General features: G+C 40.2%; 1 protein-coding gene across 1 annotated transcript in view; it reads left to right on the top strand.

Annotated features, from left to right (window-relative positions):
- RFX4 (regulatory factor X4) overlaps nucleotides 1-22404 on the top strand; it is a 93815-nt gene that overhangs the window by 43179 nt on the left and 28232 nt on the right. The window contains exons 6-13 of the mRNA XM_062593924.1: nucleotides 4437-4650; nucleotides 5556-5633; nucleotides 7634-7797; nucleotides 10185-10285; nucleotides 11897-11955; nucleotides 13502-13646; nucleotides 17067-17161; nucleotides 18637-18754. Of these exons, the coding sequence (XP_062449908.1) occupies nucleotides 4437-4650; nucleotides 5556-5633; nucleotides 7634-7797; nucleotides 10185-10285; nucleotides 11897-11955; nucleotides 13502-13646; nucleotides 17067-17161; nucleotides 18637-18754 (974 nt within the window). The remainder of the gene's footprint in view (nucleotides 1-4436; nucleotides 4651-5555; nucleotides 5634-7633; nucleotides 7798-10184; nucleotides 10286-11896; nucleotides 11956-13501; nucleotides 13647-17066; nucleotides 17162-18636; nucleotides 18755-22404) is intronic.

The raw sequence follows: 22404 nt of genomic DNA, 5'->3' as shown, positions 1-22404 counted from the left end.
GTCTAATGGTAGTCTCTGTAGCCACAAGTGGAAAACTATGGGGGAAGGGGGTGCTGAGGAGGTGGAAACAAAAGCCTGGAATAACGTGTTTGCAAGATTTTGCTGGTAAAGCTTCCCTTTCCAAGCAAAACCTAGAAACACAATTTTACTAAGCGCTAAGAAAAGTGTACTATGAGAATTGAGCCTATATACCAAAGCTAGCATGTCCCACTCTCTGAAAGAAATTCAAATGCAAAAAGAAATGCCATTAAAAGTTAACTTCACTTTCCTCTTCTAACTGGTGGTCCATGTCAAGCAGTCCCTCTTTGGTGGGACCAGATATCCTTTTCCCCATCTCAGGAGATTTTCCTGATTTTTGTAACTAAACTTTCTCTTTCTAGAGCAGCCGAATTTAAGCAGTCAGTTGAAGATCTGAAAACTGTTCCCATTTGCAAACTCAGAGCTACCATAACAGCATTCTTAACATAGCAGAACCACCAGAACATCACTCAGGTACAAATGATGGGCTAGTCCAACAGTATATTAACAAAGCATGGTAGGTCAGGACTTAGAGCACCAGGATTTAATATTAAATATAAATTCTATGTGTGCCCGAGTGTGAGCACAAGTTGCCTTATGAAACATCAGATATGAGAGTACCCTTTGTCAACCTTCAAATCCCTCCAATGTTGGCTACTACATCACTTTGTTGATTGTCTCATGGCTTAAAGGAAAGGATGAGCTCTGGTGTGTTTTCCAGTTGGTGCCCCTCAACTCATCCAGCTCCTGCAGCTCCAGAGGTTGCTGTCTCTCAGAGAGGCAAGATGCCTTTGATAGCTGACTGAAGATGTCTTGCCTCTGCAAAAGCAATGTCTTCTTGCTCTCTGTGAGGCCATAAATCTGCAAGACTTAAAAAGCACTCGCCTACTTTACGCCTAGTCTGCATGCCTGTCAGAGTGGCTTTCAGGTCACATACCCTTCTCATGCCACCTTTGTGACAGCTGTGCTCCCTACCTAGCAAATAATAAGGGGATTTTGCAAAGTGTGCAGTCTGTGCCGCACGAAACCTGTGGCCCCCGAGAGTACCTGGTCAGCCCTGTACTGGAAATCATGACCACTCAAATTTCACTGCCTCAGTATGTAAGAAAGTGAATTGTTCTGGTCCTAAGGAATATGCCTACTTCTTCATTAGTGGTTAACAGCCCAAGAATTATCCAATACAAAGGAGTCATCCTCGTTTGATCCAATTGTGTACACCCAAGTGTACGTTACTTGTACACTGTACTTCATTACAACAAATATACTCCTTGCCAGACCCAACGTAGCTATAGCTAAGCTCTAGTTCATTTCTCAGAAGCATCTGATTGCATTCCAGTTAAGTGCTACATAAAGAAATTACTTTAGATGTTAACACTTTAGTCCCTTTATCACCAACCGTGCCGATCGATTGCTGCCAGTATGATTTTCACTCCACTTCCCAGCTACTGCCAAAGGAAATTCAGCTGTAGAAGTGGTTTAAGATTATCTGACTTCATGCTGTTCTGCCTTCAGTCTTTTATAGCATGGCTGCCTTGTAACGTTAAAAAGTTCAGAGCTGCAGTGGCACTATGCTCCTGGTCAGCAGCTGAAAGGCTTTCTCATTTGCACCTGGGTCTATCACTGTAAGCATGCAGCTGTTCTCTGTTGCATTGAGCTTAAAAACCAGTTCCACCACAGGTGAGTGGTGGGAAGGCAGCTCTATGTAAAAGCTGATTTCTGTCTATACTATAGCTTGAAACTCTTCAATTATGTACACAAGAGGCTGCTTAAACCAATGGAACCTGCATGGTGTGAAGGGAATTTTACTCCTTTCTTTAAAGGAGTGCTGCAAATACTGCATCCATGAAGGGAAAAAATCATTCTGCTTTTTACCGTAAAAATGTTTTTGTGTGGTCTTCATGTTATTCTGCTGCAGCACAAACTTTTATTCCTTGTTTATTGGATTAAGGTTTTTTTCCTGACAGTAACCTAGGAAAGTACTTTAAAGAGAATCTTTGCCAACTGCACTAGTGCAGTTTTGGCCATTTGGGATAACAAAATCACTGAAGGAGAATGCTGTCTACAAAAACTCCCTGAGTTAGTTTGGCTATTACTATCTATTTGATTTTGAAGTGACTTGGAAAAGTCTTTTATGTAGTTTGTTACTGAGTGAAATATACTAGAAGTTAAATAATATAAGTAGAAATTAAATAAAGAAATACACTAGAAATTAAATACTAGAAATTCTACTACATTTTTGAGGCTTTCATTTTTTGAATGAAAATAAAGTTTTATTAAATTTTTGCTTGATTTGATCTAAGAGGAAACTTGATATAAGAGACTGACCGCTGTTTAAGTTATACAGACCTCTCAGTCTGCCTAGAGCTTTTGCAGCCCTGTCTGCTGTGACCTTTTCCCTTTCCCCCAGCAATCTGCAGTGCCCGTAGCATTTCCTTTCCCCAGCTGCCAGATACGCCACCAAGCTCCCAAGAGCTGTGTGAGCTTTACCTACATGGCAGCTGCTAGAGACCAAATTCGGTACCTTGGGGGGCAAGCTGGGCTTGCTACCATTCAAAAATGGCTAAAAAGCCTCAGAACCTTTTATATTCTGTGGAGCTTGGCCCCAAATGGGTCTTGGGACATTCCCCTGCAGGTATGCCCGAACCAGCCTTCTGAGAGTCCTTTGCACTGCTGTGTCCTTCTATTAGCCACAAAGCAGTAACGACCCCGCTCAAGATAAAGCCAGTGAAGTGTGTGACATGCACAGCTGTAGCACCTGAGGGTTAGCACAAAGTTGCCATCACCTACCTGCACTAGGGTAGGACTGATCTGGAGCCTGTTTTCCGGTGTGGAAGCTGCATTTTGGCCTAAGCCCTTACCGGCAGTTACGAAACGGATAGTGTGGCTTTCTAAGGTACTGAAGGTAGGAAATCCCATTCAGCTCACGTCAGCATAACATTTGTACGAGCCTCAACTGGATTATTCAATTTTATGTTCAAGATAGCTCTTTTTCCTCGATGGAAGATGCAGAACATCTCTAGTGGACGTGCCAAGGGAGCTGTGCACTAGCAGGTTCCTGCATCTCCCCAGGCCTCCTCTCAGCCCATCTGTGCTGGCAGACAAGATTAGGGCTTCCAGCTACTTGCTGCTGGAGATTATGACACCCACTGATTTGCGGGTGATTGTCTTGGAGGGAACGTGCTACTGAAAAAAATTTGCGTAAGTCGGTTAAAGCTACGATCACTTAAACACTACTCTTTTGCTGTTTTGATTGATGACCCCAGCTGGTTTTGCCTAAAGCAAACTAAGGTCCATTCATGTGAACTGATCTGCTGGCAGAGCTCTGAAAGCAGGACCTGACTGGGGCAATGACAAACACTTGGAGACAATGACCTCTTCTGCCACCACAACTGGATCCAGAAGATGGTATCTCCTCATAGACTGAGCTTTTGATAGGCTGTAAGGGGAAAACTGGAAGATCGTTGACAATTCCCTCTAGAAAAGCAAAGTGAATCAAAAGTACCAGAACAACATAGTTTCATGATGCTTTTTGTAATCATTAAAAATGTAGCAGAACTACTGGTGGTTATTAGAGCTGAGAAACTGAAATCAAGACTAGCAAAATTAATGGAAGAAATAATATTGCCTTTTCTGTTTGGCTGAAGGGTTTGGACTTCAGTGCTTCCATTAACACCAGTAACAAAGCTAAGCTGCAGCACAAACTTATGCCATATGGCTGCCAACCAATCTTGCAGTACAGCCAGACTGTGCAACTCCCCTGCCTGGTCTGCGCAGGTAGAGTTGCAGTGTTGTGTGGTGTCCTTCACTGATCTAAGCCCAGTGATGATACTAAGTTGTGGAGCAAATCATCCGGAAATGCACATTTCCTAACATTCATTGCTTTCTGGCACAAGCCTTTCCCTCCCCTCTTCTCTTTTCTTTGAAGTGTTGTTCAATTTTTGAAACATTTCTGATCAACTTACTTACAATAAAGATGCGTGCTAGTCAGGGATCCAACCAGCCCTCCGGAGTCTGAAGAGCAGGGAGCTGAGCTGAAATAACAACAGAAGGGCTAGGCCAGAGGGTCTGTACCTCTGCTTACTGCTAAAGGAGCAGCTGCACAGCACCTCCTTGCCAACAAGTAGCTTTAGGATGGGTTTTTTGTAAGTAGAAAAAAATGGCAGTCCGTTATTTTTCTGCCCTGCAACAGTTAGCTTTATTAACTCTTCACAGAGCTGCACAAGGAAAGAAATTTGGAAACCTGATGTATTATCGCAATATTCTGCTACTGAATCAATACTTGCTAACAATGTGCAAACTATCACAAAGTCTGTTTTGCTGAAGAAATCATTAGCATTGACAGTTTCTCTTCCCCACCCATATCTGTTTTTAATTTTTCAAGCAATCTGCTTTATAAATTGTTTATCTCTATGTATCAGGTATCATTATTATGGCATTGCTGTGAAAGAAAACTCCCAGTATTATGATGTGATGTATTCTAAAAAAGGAGCAGCCTGGGTCAACGAAACAGGAAAAAAAGAAGTAACCAAACAGACAGTGGCGTATTCACCACGATCCAAACTTGGAACATTACTGCCAGAGTTTCCAAATGTCAAAGATCTAAATCTGCCAGCCAGTCTGCCAGAAGAGAAGGTAACACTTTGGAAATATTCTCTCAGCTTGCCTTGTTTTTTTTTTTTCCCCTCTGGATGAAAGCTTTATCTAAAATATAAAGACTTTAAATTATAGTGAGCTTAATAATGCCTTGGCTTTATTTATGAGGAACTTAATTGCTTCATATAGCAGGAAGAAATATCTTCCCTTAACATAGGCAACTGACACAGTATCAGCTGTACTTTCCTTTAAAACATTTCTGAAGCCTGTGCACACTTTTTTTTTTAAGTTACATTATATATAGGGGGAAAGGTTTGAGGGTAACTGGTTAAATCACTAATAACAAGAAAAACAAGACCTCAGACTTCTGTTTCTACAATCGGTTATGGCTTTTTAATTTGCAAACCCGTTTGTTGGCAAGCTAAAGAAACATGCTGGTACTTTCTTGAGAGTAGAGTGCACTTAGTGCATTTCTTATCCTTCTAGGCTAGAAAAAAAAAAGTGAGAGAATCCTATCTGTACGTATGACAAAAATCCCCCAACTGCCCTTGGCTGAGCTTGCTAGTTTTCTGACGCTATTCACAAGTGTAGTATCAGTGTAAGGTGGAACAAAAGAATAGGGTTTTATAGTTCTTTATGTCCTAATTAGGGCCACATTCTCGTCTTTGATCTCACTCAGGCTTTTTGCTCCTCTTACATTTGAAGAATCCCCATTGACATAGAAAAATCCATGAATTCAAAGGGAGAATTTACTTTTAAGAAGAAAACTTGTCTTAAAGCTAATCTAACTAAACTCAAGACTCTAACCGATTTCATTATTTCTGCAATTGTGCATAGGTAAAGAGAAGAAAAAACTTACTTTTTTGTGCTTTCTATTCTGGTTTTAAAAGCAGATTTCTTAAAGTAAAATGATCTTTTGTGGTCTCCTCCTCATTCTTTTTCAGGTTTCTACCTTTATTATGATGTATAGAACGCACTGTCAGAGGATACTAGACACTGTAATAAGAGCAAACTTTGATGAGGTATGGTCAGAAACTAGAGCAATAGTTGAATGATACATAAAGCATTAATGAATCTGAGAGCTTATTTTGAACGTGATACTACAAAATAATGGTTTTGATCATTTTCATGAATAATGAGCTATGCCTGTATTGAGTACATAGTATATGACTAATGCCGTTAAGTCTCTCTTACAACATTACCTGAATTAGAGGTAGGAAAGAGATAGGTATATTTTTGTGTCTCCCTTCTCCAACAGGATTAAAGTAGCAATATCCCCTCCATGATGTTGGATAGTCCACTTACAACTCAAGAAGTGTGTCCACCACCACTTTGCTAAGCTTTGAGTTGGAACTGAGCTCCTTTTTGAAGGAATTCTGAATGTTCAGCACAAACTTGGGGCAGATGATGCCGACAAAATAGTGACCTCTGCTGCTATTGCTATGTTGACACTGGGACAAGGAGGTGGGGACCTACAGCCACCCAGGCCTCCTGGTAGACCTGTAGCTGAAGTCTCCAGTTGCTCTGTTGTATTAAAGTGCAGCTAAGAACACACACACTGCTGCTCACTCAGCAGTCAACAAGCTCCATTAGAAGTGGATAAGATTTGTACCTGCTGGATATCTTACGGAATCTATTTTTTTTTTTTTTTTCTGGCAGTGCATGCATACAGCCCCATAATTAGAGCTGAAAGGCTCCAGGCATTACTGGAATACAAGCAGTATTATATCACATGTGGGAAAGGATACTAGTCTAGGAAAACAGGTCTGACTATAGAGACACTGTGGGCCTGATTTGACTATGACACCCAGCTCCTGGTAAAAGTCAAAGAAAACGAGATTTTTGACTCTGCCTTCTGAAGAGTGGCAGGGAATTCCCTGCTTTTTTCTCTCTAGCTGATTTAAAGCTGAGGTTCTTATAAGTCATTGAACTCAGACTAGCTGCTTCCATAAATTTGCCACAGAATTTGCCTGTTTTTAAAGGGTAATTTCACCTCTTTTTACATTTTCTGTTGTGCCTCCTAGAGTTACTCTCAGCCCTGTTTAAATGGGGACCCAAAAGATTATTAATGTGATTAAACCTGATATCCAGCTTAGGGAAAGTCAACATCCTTTGACCTCTGCAGCTTGCTCCAGGCCAATTGATTCACTGAAGGAATATATTCTGGAATTTTTGATGGAAAACATTTTTAGGAGCAGGACATTGAATTTGGTTGGAGGATCGAGAGTGGGCAGGGTCTGAGTGGCTACAATATATAAATGGCAAATAACCTTTTGTACACAATCTATACCGGAACAAGTAAGTGCAGTAGAGAATATCACTTTTGAATCCTGGTGTTCTGACCTTTGTAGAATTGACTGCATCATTCGTTGAAAACCACCTTTATTTCATAAATGAAAATTTTCACAGGTATGTTTTACTGTGTCTGATAATTCCTTCACCTTTTCTTTTTTATCTTTGTCCACTCTTGCTCCTCTTTCCTTTCTAGTAGAAGAGAGAAAGAAGAAACTTTGCAGATTTTCCTTAGTCAGCAAAAGAGCAGTTTTTAAGAACTCCAGAATGTCGTGTTTCTTCCAAAAAACGATGACATAAAATAGTATATTGACCATGTGCACCTTGTGCTGTTCTCCTCTTCTTCCCCACCACTGGCCCCCCCGGGCGAATTTCTTTGTACACAGGCCCAGAGAGCAAGGAGGGAGAAAAAGACGCGTTTGCTGTGTGGAAGCCAAAGAGTTACGCTCACTGGCCAGTGGCGGGAGGTGAAAATACCGTGGTACCCACAGGGCTCTCTGCCGTAGTAAAGGAAAGATGCCCCCTAAAAGCTCAGACTGCCTCCTTGCCCTTCGGGGCCTTCTCCCGCGGTGCGCCAGGTGACAGTACCGGCCTTGCTAGGGGTGCGCACCGCTAGTCCAGCTGCAGGGCTGACACAAATGCGACGTAAGCAAGGTTGTTTAAAGAAAATGGTATTTGCGGCCTTTGGTTGTTTTCATCTAAATATCCCTGCTGCTTCCTGTGATTGCAGGTTCAAAGTTTTCTTCTGCACTTTTGGCAAGGGATGCCTCCTCATATGCTGCCTGTATTGGGTTCCTCAACTGTAGTTAACATAGTGGGAGTTTGTGATTCAATACTGTACAAAGCGATTTCTGGAGTTTTGATGCCGACAGTACTACAGGCGTTACCTGACAGGTCAGTATGACTAGCTACGCCGACCACTTCTAGCTCAGCTGTCTTTATTGTACGCATATGCTTCACGGATGGCACCAGTTCTCAGAAAGCTGCTTGCTGCCACCCATTTCCTGAGTTTAAATCATAGTCTGTTCAAAGGAGCTGGAGAGCTGATGTACTTCTGAAGAAACGTTTGGATTTTGATAGGACTTGTGAAAAATTTGACTTTTTTTGTGTGATAAAAGATATTACTTCCTCTTTCGTTTTTTAACATTAAACAGATGGTCATGTCCCAACTTTCAGGGAATGTCAAAAATCTGCAGGCTGCAGAATGCCAGTCCTCTCTCTTTTGAATATTTCAGACACTTTTCTACTAGTTTCAGATACTTTTTGGCATAGTACCATTACAGCATTCTGAACTACAGTGACAAAGAGGAGTTCTCCTGGCTGCTCTCTATGTAAATACTCAGATACTTACTTGGGAACTGCAATCAAAGAGTTTGTCTCTGTTTACACTCTTGGATCCCAATTGTTACTCTGCTTGCCAGGAGTAAAAAACATGAAAATTATACTTGTGAAGCCTCAGACAATTTGGATTATTTTAAATACTATACTATGATGAACTTATTGTAGGATCACTTAATTCATGTTAGACAATGTTTGCCCTTAGATACTCCTTTGTTTTAAAGCTAAATTATCTTTGCCAATCCACATAGTAGGTCTCAGCTGTTCTCTTCCTACCTGGATCTCATTTGACTTCAAGGAGTCTTGTTTATGCAGGTAAAGCAGGGCAGGGATCAACAGTTCACAGCAAAAAGTGTGATCACGGAGGACATTCAACCTTTTCCCCTCTTTGAGCTTCCCCTTATGAGTATCAGGAAACTATCTTTTTCTAAATATATCTGTTCACATTTAGAATTATTTGACTGATGCTTTGCTCAGCCAAATAATTTAAGAGTATTGCTGTTTGAGTTTATTGATAGTGCTGTGCATTTGGCCCCCAAGATTTTAAAGAATCTCTAATTACAGCAAATGTTTTCAGGATGTTGCTCTGCTCTCATAAACTGGTAAGCACCATGCACACTGTATGACTGCTGAAGTACAAGCAATGAATTTTTTCCACAGGAAACATGTTATAAGCATGGGCTTTCCTTGATAACACATGTACATTTTTACAGGCTTCACCCCTCACCCCGCAAAATCTATTTCATTGGAAGGATTAAACAGAACAGCAGTCCTTTTCTCAAGCTGCTTAGTTCTTTCATAGCAAATAAGGAGAGACTTGAGTGTGAATATAGACTTTTGTAATGCATATAAAGGGCCAGATTGTGGCTATTAAGCCATAGCCTGCACTGGAGGGGGTGAAGAAGGGTCTCACTGCAGTGGAAGCTCCTGCAGGAAATCTTGCTGACTCAGCCAGCATCCTCGGAGGGCCTTCCTGGGAACAAACGCTGGCTGGCCCGAAAAGCCACTTTTTGATGGGTGCAGCAGTTCTCATCCATCCCCTGTGTGGTTAGGGACCAGTGTGGATAAGATTTTTTGAAGTCTGTTCTCAGTGCAGTTTGTGTTAGGAGTACAAACAGGAAAAGCTGCCTGGGGGAAAGAGGAGAAGTTTCTTACGTCTCTTCTCTCCCTCCCTTGGGTATCCACAGTAGTGCTAGAGGCAGTGCAGTTCAGCCTGGCACGCTCCCCTCCAGCACGCGCTGCAATCCTTCTCGAAAATTGCCATTTTTTTGCCAAGCGGTCCCAAGAAGAGGGGCAGAATGAACTGCCTGCTTAGTTTAGCATGGGAGCAGGAAATGCGGGGGCCATCCAAGAAAAGGTAGTAGTGTGGAAGAGGGAAACCTCAAGTGGCTGGTGAAGTCCCATGCAGGGCTAAGCAGCCAGATCCTGCTCCACTCCCCCCTCCCCTGACCTGCGTGGGCTTGGCCTGAAAATTCCTCCCCATCACCACCACCCACTCACCGGCTCCAGGCAGCAGTGCAGTTGGTTATTGCTTTGCTTGCATGGCCCTGTCTATGTCTGTAGAAATGTAGGCAGAGCTGAGCTGAAATCCAAATTTTGATCTCTCCTCTTCCTTAAAGAGGTGTGATTTTATGTTATCGTTTTTGAATAGAATGGACATGATTTTATTTCAAGCTAAAAACACTAGTTATAGCTACCGATGCGGTGCAGTACAGAGACTTATTCTGTGTGAGCTTTCGAACACGTTGTTTTCTTAAGGTTCTCCTGCAAACATTTTCAGAAGTTTTGCTTCATACCTGCAGACCCAAATAGGTCAGCAACCATGCAAAACGGTGAGTTGCAAATGCTGACTTACCCACAGGCTTTACATGTTCACAGGTGCAAATATTCATCCTGTAAAGCACCAGGTAAACATGTTCTCACCTAGTGATTTCTCTTTTCAGTTTGACTCAGGTGATCCGAAAGTTTGCAAAGCAACTGGATGAGTGGCTGAAGGTAGCCCTCCACGACCTGCCGGAAAACCTACGAAATATCAAATTTGAGCGTATGTATTGTGTGGTCTCTTTCCTATTAATCTAAGGAGAAGGGAGTGTTCATTGATTACAAATTAATTGGAAGTGAGGCTAGCATTCTTTTAAGAATTAAAAACCAGCAGCATTATAAATCTTGCATTCACTTGCAATCTCCACTTGCTCACGAGAACCAATTTCATTTAGTGAAAGGAGGCACCACTCCAAAGTGAGAAGAATTGCTTTTCCTTTCTTGTGGATTCTGATAAGAAATTAATTTTGTTGATAGTAAGCAAACATTAGGGATGATATTAGGCCAAGGAAATTATTAAACAAACCTTTAGGCTAGCACAATTTGAATACAGCTTGAGGCCCTGGCTCGAAAAAGTGCCAGAGTTAAAAACGAAGGAGATCAAATTACCCTGTCACCACAGGAAAGGGCACTAGTCCTTTTCAGATGTGCTTTGTAGATGCCTGCAGTGCACATCACCTATTGATAAAGCCTGCTTTATTTCACGGCTCTCAATTCTTTGCCTTTCATGAGCACTAAATTCCACACCAAAGTTAAAAGAAAAAAAAAAACTAATTTAGGAGAAGGATTAACTGTTTTGATCAGCATGGAAAATTAGGAGTATATTTTACTGAGAACACTCAGGATGTAAATTGGAAAAACTAATTTCATTTTTTTTATTTACTAGTTTATTTTAAAAGTTATAGAAAGTCAGACCTGAAAATATGTTTTATTACATCTTTGTCCATTCAAAAATATCAAGAATCTGTGACAGTAAAATCTTTTCTGTTCATATAAGGAGAGAGAGGGAGGGAGGGGGGCAGAAAGAAAGAGACGCTATACTGTCTAGTCATTCTTAAAATATACTCTTTAACTGTACCCTTTAACAGGACAGGGGGAACACCTACTTCGTGGCTGTATGTAAGGCCTCTTTGGGCAGATCTGCAAGTCTTTGGTGTTTTTAGTGCGAGGGTAAACTCGAGTGCCTCCCAGCTCCGTATACCTGAGTCTAAAAGCCTGTATCCCCCTGGAAGAGCTAAAATGGGAACAGAGGACTGGCAACCAGCTCGTGGGCTAGTGACTCTGGCACCTCTCACTCCATAGCATGTTACTGCAGCACAGAGTCTGCAAACAGATTTTAGCTCTTCCTAGTCTAGTCAGAAGACTCCTCCAAAACCTGTTTCCATTAAGACTTAGGAAACTTTTCGACTTTCCATACCTAAGGGATTTATCATTATCTTATGCCCTTTTGTTCTTGCACCGACATTTTTCTTTCACTTAAATAGTTCTTTAGTGCCTTTGTGTATCAAGATAAAATTTTCTGTGCTAAACAAGCCAAGCTCTTCCATTGTCTTCTACATTTCTCCTGTCGTCTTGTTATTTATAGAGTCTGTAAATCATCACTTATAATGTGCGTTTGAAATACTAATTGAACATTCGGATTTAAGATTTTAGGTCTAGGTCTAAGTTAAGCTAAAACTGGGCTATTCATATGAATTGTATGTAGGCACAATTGTATATGACCAGGATATAGGATATTTGATGCGCTTTTTGATTCTGGTTTTAATATAGTATTTTGAGAAATATTTTCTTTATTTAGTGTAATATATGAATATGTAACTCTTCTTTCCTGCAGTGTCCAGAAGATTCTCACAAATTCTCCGGCGACAGACATCACTAAATCATCTCTGCCAGGTAAATATTTCAGTTACCCACATTTATTGAATATCATTTTTCACTGACTTTTCAAAGAATTCGACATATTGGCAGGCTGGAATTTACCCAGAGAGAAAGAGATTAAGTTAGCAGTTTGTCTTCAATATTCATTCTTACCATCTTCACAAAAATAAAAAAATAATTAGCAAAATGCCTTGCTAGATATCTGTCACTCCCTGATAATTAAATTTTATGGGGAACTTTTATGAAACTAATTTAGGATTTGATCCAGAGCGATGGTTCATTTTGTTGAAATAAACAAGAGATGTTCCTGATTTCAGTGGGGTTTGGATCAGGACTGTTGCAAAGCAACAACTTTCTACATGCCTGAGAAAATAATACAGGACTAATTGTATGTTATCAATCAAATGAAAATCAGTAAAAAAACTAAAGGTTTGAACTGCAGGGATATTAAACAGAAATATGCAACCACAGCAAGTGAATATCAAAAACTACTCTGAAGTGTTCGTTTTTCACCAATTAGTTTAGATCACAAATACATATGAAAAATTCGTAAGACCATATTTTATACAGTGTAAAAAGGAGATGCTCCACTGGTTTCAATGTGGTTTCACCCATGTATCTGATCAGATGATTTGTTTTCCCCATCATACTGAAAACTCCACTTTGGAAAAATATATCCAATACCCCAGGTTAACACTGAGGGTGGAAAAGCCCACAGGAAGAGGCTTTGGGAAAAAAAAATACTCCTGCACCGTCTCCTTTGTAGGTTTATGCCTCCATTATTATTTAATGGGGGAGGCAGAGATGCCAGTGCTACCTGGTGGATCACCACCAAACTGTGGATGTCTGTAGGTATTCAGAGGACATCAGGATCATTCAGACAGAGGCCACAGTCTTCTGCATCAGGCCTGGGATCCAACTGTTTACTGAGCTGAAGGACTCTTCAGATGTGTCATTTCCTTTGGGAAGGTGATAACCTTAGCATGGGTTATCACCTCTACTTAACTTACAGGGAGCTGGTGTGTGTTACAGGGCCATGACCTTGCCCCACTTCCTTTCTTCTTAGACCATCCTCCCCTTACTGGCAACAGGTCCTTGTCTCAACTAGCCAAGAGGCAGATTCTGCGGCAGAGGCAAATGAACTTGAGCCTTTTCATGTGCCTGGGAGAAGAATGATAGTTTGAGAGAGGGGAGATTGCAAGCATATGAGGGGTTTATTTGGTTTTGGCTTTTTTTTTTCTTGCTGTTTTTGGTTTTGAACTGAAGCTGGCCAAGAAAGCCAAACAGAAGTGTTGTATTCTGAGAAGTCTAGTAACAGAACAACTAGATTAAGGGTGCCATCTGGGTTTGTGATGAGTGGAAACCAAAGATTTGCAGCTCAGTAACATGTGCAAAATGACTTGCAGGCCCCTGTAACTTTCATAAGAGATCAGGATGGTGGGTGGGGGTCCATAAGGAGAATCAACTTAGTGAGCCTAGCTAAGGAAGCGTAAAAAGGGATAAAGCCTATTTTTTAATCTAATAAACCATGAACTAATGAACAGATTGGATTGCATTACAGGCATCAAGAACGGTGATCCACAGTGCAGACATCACATTCCAAATGCTGGAGGACTGGAGGAACGTGGATCTGAATAGCATTACCAAACAAACCCTCTATACTATGGAGGACTCACGGGAGGAACATAGAAAGCTCATCATACAATGTAAGAGCAGAACTCTCAAATAAAGCCTAGTGAACTTGGCTTTTGGTTGCAAACAAAGCTCAGTGGAAGTAACACTGCTCAGTTTTGCATTTACTGCTTTGCAATGAAGAAATCCAACTGTTAAGAGAAATTGTAACAGTGGAGGCTTAAGATAAATACTGATATTTATCAAAATGTAAGGCAAAGCCTTGTCAAGTTCTTATGCTTTAAGTGTGTGCTCTTCCATTAAAGAGTTTCATTCTATTATCCGGAACAGCTGAGAACTTGCACCAAGCAAGATTCAGGGGGGAATTTTTCCATGGGCTTAGGCAGATAAAATCTACACCTTAACCATTGAATCTGATACACTCCTGACCACCCTGCTGCAGAATTGCAGGAATTGTCTTTTGAATGACTTTGACAACAAAGTGGTCATGTATTTGAATCCCTTGTAAACTTATTTGTAAAAAGCTTTATTTTACAAAGTACTTTCATAGACAAGATGATTTCTTGTGGTGAAGTTTTCACCCTGATCTTTTATGAGTAAATACAAGTTCCATATTGAGCAAGCTTATTCGCTAATTTAGATTCTGCTTAGTATATTGAAAGGCATGAATTGAAAAGTGACTTTGGAGATGTTGGCAAGTTGGTTCTAGAGTGAAAGACTTTCTCTTTTAAATATAAAATGTAACTTGTCTTGTTCAGTGAGTGATAGGTGTAACCCTAAACACACTGAGCTTGTCCCTCTGAGGTGCCAGGGATGACCAGCTTCATCTTTGGCATCATTCATAACCTCTGTCCCCTGTGAATGCACCTTTTGTATTGCCATTTCTCTCCTGAGACAGATCTTTCTTATCCAAGACCAACCTTAACGGGGAGCAGCCAGGGCAACCACTTGTGGGAGCCCTGCAGGGACAGGATGGCTCATGGGATAATTCATTTGGTGTGTGGCTGGGAAGAGGAGGGGTAACACCTTCACGTGTACACTGGCACCACAAGGTTGACAGTGGCTCTTCTCCCCCACGCTTTTTGCCTCTCCGCGTTAACAATAGAAGGCTTCTTCTCAGTTAAAGGGATGGCCTTACTTCCTCTCTTGGCTCCATTTGCAAGTGCACCTTAGTACTCTTGCCTCTCCTTCCCATCCCTTCAGGCACTTCCCGACATGGTGGTCTCCCATGAGAGAGACATGGTGCTCTCCCTCTCTCTCTGAGCAGAAGGAACCTTGATGTGGCAGCAGGGGAGGCAGAATATGATGAGACTAGAGCCCAGAAGCTTCTGGAGTTGGTTTTGTCCTCAGTATCTACCCAGCATCCTCCCACTGGCCAAAAAGCAACCAGTTCCTAAAGCTGTGATCTCCAGTTGCAGTCACAGTTTTGGCTCACATTTAGAAAAAACGTATTGTTCAGGAAAACTTTTTATTTATGTGCAAGTTTTTAAATACCAGCTTAAGTGTCATCAAATCAGATGGCATTTTCCCAAATGCAAATAGCTTGAAGTGTGTGTTTTTCCATGTGGTAGGCTCATATTTTCCAGCTGGGAGAGAGAGAGAAGCACCCAGAAATGCTGACCTAATAACCTAATATGAATGTTCAACATGAAGTGGGTTCCACTGAGATATGCAGATATTGATAGGGATTATTCTGGATTTTGGATCTTTTTTTTTTTTTTAATTTTCATCTTTGAGGTATATTCTGCTTGGCCAAGGATTTTTTTGAAGGTCAAACTCCACATGACTCATGTGATGTGGAAGTAAGGCCTGGTTTAACATTCTCAGTATTGGTAACTAAGAATATAAAATTTCCAGCTAGAATAACTGAAAAAAAATAGATTCCCTATAGGCAAGATCAGAGAGAAAGAAAAAAAATCACAGGGTAGCAGAGCAACTCTTTCCTATTTTGATGTGGTAGCTGTATCTGGCATGTTTTTTTCTTTATTCCCCCTTTCTCAAGTCCTGTTGAGGTATTTATAACAGTTACTTAGGGCTAAACAGCTATTCTGCTCAAATGGAGGATTGCACACAATAGCGTTGTTCCAGCAAATCAGGCAACTGATCTGTTTTTCCGCTCCTGCTCCCCTCTTTGCACAGCATGTGAATTACTTCATCTGTTGTATCAGACAGTTTATGTCAAGCCAAATATTCAAGCAAGGAGACAATGTTTTGGATATCTTTTAGATCCTATCCTAAGTAAAGTGAGGTTGCCCATTCAGTAAAACAACAACCAAAAAAGGTAAGTGAGGAGCAAAACACCACTATTTTCCTTCTTCCCTGAGTAATGTTTCTGACCATCCCACCTTTGCAAGCATAAGATAAACAAAGTTACGCTCAGGTGCAAAGAAAATGCATTCCTGCCCAGCTTGCTGATTCATCCTGGGATGCTATTGCCCAACGCAGAGCCCAAGCAGCTTGTCCTTTGCGTTATTCTTGGGTAGTCTCTGTGGCTCACTTCTCTAGCTATTACCTCTCTATACTTTGCCTCCTCTACCACCCCCACTCTCTACTTTCTATGATGGGAAATTCCTCCTCCTGTAATTTATAATTAAGCATCAGTGGAAATGCACAGCACACTGAGATCATCCTGTGACACAGCAGGTAGAAAGTATTTTTCGTCTTGATTTACTGGGCCATTTATGTTAGCTGAGTTGAAGAACAATTTCTCAAGACGTCAAAGCACATGATTCTTTGTCTTCCAGTTACTGATTCTCGTAAATAAACTAGAGACTTGCAGTTTTAAGAGCTGCAGTTGAATGACTTCATTCTTTTTACTTTCGGCATTAAAATATGTATCTGTGTACTTCAGAGAGGTTTAAAAGTAATCAGGTTGCCTTTTGAAACTCTTCTTGATAAATTCATTATAGAATTTGTGCATTTGTAGCAATTTATTTTACAGAAGGAGAAGTTTACGGGACACCTTTAGGTGTATTTGTGGTTTGAGAACCACGAATAGATGATTTACAGCAGTTAAATTACGTTTTTTCAACCAAAGCACTATACAGACAAGAGCCTTATCAACAGTGCTTATCCACTTGGCGCTTAAAGGATTCTTCATGCATTTCTAAATCGATTTCATGCACGATCTTTCTTCATCACCAAGGTCAAGGCCTGGCTTCGCACTCTTCATACAGAACACCATAACTGTTTTGCTTCCCCACGTCATGGACAGTTGAGGCTTAAACTAAAAGATGAATTTTAAACAATAGGTCCTGATTTTGCTCCTACTAAAATGCCGCTTCCAGTGGCTCCACTGCCTTCTGTAGAAGCAAAGTGGACACCAAGCAAAGTAATTGGGTCAGCACCAACGAAGACGCGTTCGTTATAGCTAAGCAATCCGTTATGATATAGCAGATCTGTGAGAAGTTTTTGATGGCTTTTTGTGACTTGTTTCTCCCTTGGTCTAAATGAAATCCAAGCGCTGAGGTGCGGTATTTCTCTTTGTTTGCCAGTGTATCAGGAGTTTGATCACCTTCTGGAGGAGCAGTCTCCTATTGAGTCGTACATCGAGTGGCTGGACTCCATGGTGGACAGATGTGTTGTGAAGGTTGGTAAGCAGGAGTTAGGACCTGAGTCACTGATGCACAGTACGAGCTCTATTCAGGTCATAGTTTTTAGTAGAAATGGAAAAAAAAACAAAACAAAAACCAACAACCCCAGCCAGGCATTGGTAGTGGGCAAAAGTAAAACAGCCGTGGGCGAAATCTCACAAGTTTTCATGCCCTGTATAAGGACAGTTTAGGGGGTTGATTCATTCTGTGCTTGTCTATTCCATCCCAAAAGATGACATTCAAGAATGGGACAGACCTAAGGTTTCCAACCAAGTGAATAGCTCAAGGATATGGAGAGACAGTTAATTCAAAGTCATCCTAACCATGTAGTGCAAATGGAGATGATAACCTAGTCTGTCCTTTCGAGATTTTAAAGAAGAGGATAAGTAGGCCAGCTAATTCATTTACATATGTTCAAGTGTAAAGATGAATCATCTACTTTACCAGACAGACAAGGATATAGTTATGTTGATTTTCAAAATGATTTGGGATACCAAGGACTTACATTCTATTTTAATTTCACTGGATTTGGAAACTTACTGAGAACTCATTAAAAAATACTTTCAAAATTATTCAGGCATCACCATAATGTTATGCAGGGTATCTAATAACGTGATCAACTATTTTAACTTCTATCACTAACTCTCCTTTATGTTAGGATGTTCTATTAGAAAATTTCAACTCATTATTCTAGATCTCATTTTTAGAGCTAATAAGTAAAATATACACATATGTAAACATGCTGCATCTCTCTCTGCTGCAAAAGATCCATGGAAAAAATAGCAGACTTTTCCCTTGATTACTTGAAATATTTTGATTCTTTTGAGGAACTTTTCTTTTAGTTAGTGGAATGCAGTTTGAAATTCTGACCATAATTGTTACTCTTTCAGGAAGAACTTGGCATGGATTTTATTAGCTGATTGGGTAAATCTAATTTTTTAACACAAATATGTCTATGGAAAATAAGGTTTGAGGAGCTAATGCCTTCCTTCCTGGGAAGTACTTTTACTAGTAAAATGGTTATGTGAAGTCACAAAAACAGAAATGTGAAGGAACAACTATTTTCAGTAGTAAACCTTAACTGGAACATTAATATATGTTTTCAGTGTAGATCAAGCATTGTTGATTCCTTGTCTAGGAATCATCATGAAATAAAATTAGGTTAAGATGAAGATTAGAGCAATTTTTTGGCAGTCTAATAAATCTTTTCATCACTTATGAAGGAAATTCTGTCTTGATATTGAATAATACTCAAGAGTTTTCCCTTTCTGAAGGTTGTATATAGTGCTAAGGTAGCTTTCTGTGTATGTTTTTCTGAATTTTTAGTGTTTATTTTAATGTAGTTAATGATAAGTAGTTTTCCAGTAAAAAAAAAAAAAAAAGGATAAATAATAAATATGTGTATCATTCAACTATACCAGGCAGTGGAAATAAAAGTTCCTCCATGTCAGATATATCTGTTTTCTTGCAGGTAGCTGCCAAGAGACAAGGCTCTTTGAAGAAAGTAGCTCAGCAGTTCCTCTTGATGTGGTCCTGTTTCGGCACTCGAGTGATCCGGGACATGACTTTGCACAGTGCACCCAGCTTTGGTACTTTCATTTTGTTGAAATAATTGCATAGCACTGTTGAAAAATTCTGTATCCTGGCTTGTAATGTACAGTTTAAGTGAAAACATACCTGTTTTCATATGTCCAAAATTCTATTAAAAATTTAGTTTGAGGCTACTGACATTTGCAAGTAACGCTCAGATGGATGTCTTTCTTCCAGATCTAGTTGGAAGAGCTGAAAACATGACCATTCCCTTCAGTTTGTTGTCAGCTAGTAGCTGGAGTAATCAGTCACAGGTCAGCTGGGGGAGTCGGTGATGGGAGCATTCCCTAACACGCTTCAGTGCAAAGTCAGCCAGGTTACCCAAACCGTGGAGACCACATGTTACACCGAGGCAGGTGACTTTGCATTAAAGTGGATGAAAAGCTCTCCAGTAGGTTGTTTTGCCGGCTCTGCTTTTAAGGAATTGAGCATTTTAAACCAATCTTTGCAAACTGAGTGTGTTTCTATACCTTATTAGTATACTAATAATACTAACACTGATTCTATACCCTATCAGAATTCAGTCAGAGTGGAAAGACAGACTTTTTTTTTTTTTTTTTTTTTTTTTTTTTTTTTAATGAAAATGCATGCTGCTTTTCTACGTGGTTTCAAAAAGGGCTTCGCCTTGAATCCTGGGATGCAAACAGTTCATTTGGAGGGCTAGGTTAAAATCAGTTAAAAGCGGAGATGATCAAAAAGGGATTATTGCCTCATGAGTGTGAGCACTCACAGTCACTTGGGACCAGGTTTCTCATGAGGGATGTTTTTTATGAATGTGCATTTGTCAGGATATGCTATTAGAGGATTAATAACAAATGAAATTATGAAGCACTGCACTGAACAACTGCAGTGTTTTCTGCTATTGGAGCTTTGATGTGCTTTATGCTATTAGTATTCAGATACCATGAGAGATAGGCACTCACAATACAGTCTTTATTTATATTTTGGTCTGGAGCTGCTTTTCTTGGCTTTCCCATTCTTAAGAGTTTTCCAAGCAAATGTTAGTGAATCGCCAATAAACATCAGGATAGTGAACATCGCCAAGACGATCACAGTTTCCATCTGCTAGATTGTTTTCAGCATCAATATCCTGGTCACATCTATTTCCCATCCCCTCTAGGACTCATTTTCTCCTTGAGTCACTGTAACTTTTCTTATTTTGTAAACATAAGAATAGCTGATACTGCTTAACAAAATGTACCTCCCCACATTCAAAAACGTCTTTGAGTGAGTGCTGAACGAATACTGAATTTTGTGTTCCAGCACTTTGGGTTGCTATACTGCTCTCTGCAGACATAACCCCAACGTGGAAAATACACTAGCAGCCAACAAATGAAAAACTATCCTGCGTTAGTATAGTGCTGAGGTTATACTGTTAAAGTCATGAAATGCTAACATTAAAGGGTCCCTGAGGATATATTTTTGCTACTGAGATGCACATTACAGTATTATTTTTTTCCCTGCTAGGATATATAGGTAACCTAATCAAACAGTCTCTATTTCAAAGCATTGGACATCAAAATATTTTTACTCAATCAGAGATTCCCAAATTAGTCATTAGACTACAAGCTGTCTGGAAGGTCTGTGTAGTTATCCTCAGCTGTGATTTTATATATTAATTAAAACATTTATGAACTTTCTAGATAGGCAAATGTGAATGTTGAGAATTATTCATTGGTTCAAGAGTTTGGGACGTAATACAGTATAACAGATCAGATCTGCGAAATAACTCGCACGTTTTCTTTGTTATAAACTTGACTTTTAGATTTCTCATTTTTGAGAACTTCAGCTGCTCAGTTTGTAGTTGTTTGCCTTTTTTTGTGTTCGTACAAATGTTTGTGGGTACAAATGCAAGATTCTCCTTCTTATATAGATATACACCTCTGAACATGAATTTGATAGGTTTATATGCAGCCATACTAGGAACAAATGCACTGGTCATAGTTGATGTGTTTTTCATAGGTATTTGGTATTATAATTAGGACCGGGCCAGTAACTGCTTTTCAATTTGGTAGCCAAAGCAAGAAAAAAAATGTTGTTGTGGGCCAGCCTGAAACTGAGATAGTTTGTAATTTTAATCCATTCAAAAATCTTTGTTTAATTCTAAGAAGTAAAACCAAAGAGCATGCTTTTGCATCTTTGCCATGTTTTGGCGCTTAGGCCATTAGTTACCTGCTTTAGCAGCATCTTGAATCAGTGTTAATCATTACCTAAGCAAGATTTCTAACCAAAGACCTAGCGGATTTGGTTAGAGGATTTTCTTGTCTTGTCCTGTGGGATTTTTTTCTTGTCTCTTCTGTTGAAGTGGTTTCTCTTTGTACAAAACAGCTAGTGCGTAGAGCTGCAGTGGTGTGCAGCCTGCTAGCCAGAGTTCACCCCGGGGAGGTGACAGTATTGGGTCTGCCCCTATTCTACCAGTTATTTATAGCGAGTGGGGTTTCTCCTGCTCCAGGTACAAGTCCGCTGGAGACAACGGGAGTTCTGAGCCTTCCGGCCTTCAAAGGTGACAACGGTATCAAAACCATATCCTCATCCTAGGAGAATGATGCCTGGACTGTCCCTATCTTATTTCTCCAAAATTAGCCAAAAGATAATTTAGCAACGAAGCCAAACCTATAATCTCTTTTATTAATGCTGTAATACTTCCACTGCAAGGCCATTTGACACATTGTTCCTGAAGCAGAGCTGAGCAAGTTCCAAAAGAGCAGCCGCTGAACGTAGTCAGAGCAGAGCGAGGCGTTACAAGCTGCTCTGCATTTACTTAATTTAACAGCTCCTTGTAGCTTTTTACAATAACATATGCTTTGTAGTGAGTTCTATAGAGAGAAAAAAGACACTGATTTACTATTTTAAATATTGGCATCTATGTATTTTTGTTCTTACCTTAGATAAAAAGTTCTGCTTTTTTACTACATTTGGGAACTGGTTCAGTAGACTGCTTTTTTTACTGTTTTTTTCCACTTCAAGCAATAAATAGAACCAGATGCTGACAGTGTTATTTGGGAAAGAAAAAAAAAGTGAAAGCCTGTGTTAAATGCTGGGATGCTTACTATATGCAGGACAGTATAATTTTATCTTTGAAATATGTGCTAGACAAATTTGATTACAGCAAGTTGCAATACCTGGCATTGGACTGGCTAGCACAGAGATTTGACTCTGCAAAGCTTTTCAACCTGGTGACGTGGGCAGGTTGAAATAATCCATAGTGGAAAAACCCCTCCTCTCTCTCTCTCCCCCTCTCCCTTTTTCTCTTTCCCTGTCTGCCTCCCTCCTTCCTGCCTATGCATATCAAAGGCACAGTTGGTGGCAATGTTTGGGTAGTGCATCCAGTGTACAAAAGTAGCTAATTAGTAAGAGAAGCTCCATGAATTTCTCCAGATCTCGAAATCTCACTGTTCTTTTGCTCCTGACATGTAATTGCAGTATCTACCCGTTAATAGCTTCTAACTGTACCTTAGCTGGGTAATCACTGCCATTTCATTTAACTCCTTCTGAAAATTAGAGCCAAATGGCTATTTATTATTGCAACTGCAATCTCTTGAATGACTTCTTACCTCTTCTTAAAGAAGTATCAGGTTTACCAGCCATAGCTGGATCCTTTTCAGTTCTTAAAGATACTTGAAAGAACCAAACATAGTTTCATGTGAAA

The sequence above is a fragment of the Rhea pennata genome, chromosome 1 (assembly GCF_028389875.1).
Source record: "Rhea pennata isolate bPtePen1 chromosome 1, bPtePen1.pri, whole genome shotgun sequence".
NCBI classification, from domain to species: domain Eukaryota; kingdom Metazoa; phylum Chordata; class Aves; order Rheiformes; family Rheidae; genus Rhea; species Rhea pennata.
Note: the sequence above shows the minus strand (reverse complement) of the source record. Positions and strands in the feature narration are given on the sequence as shown.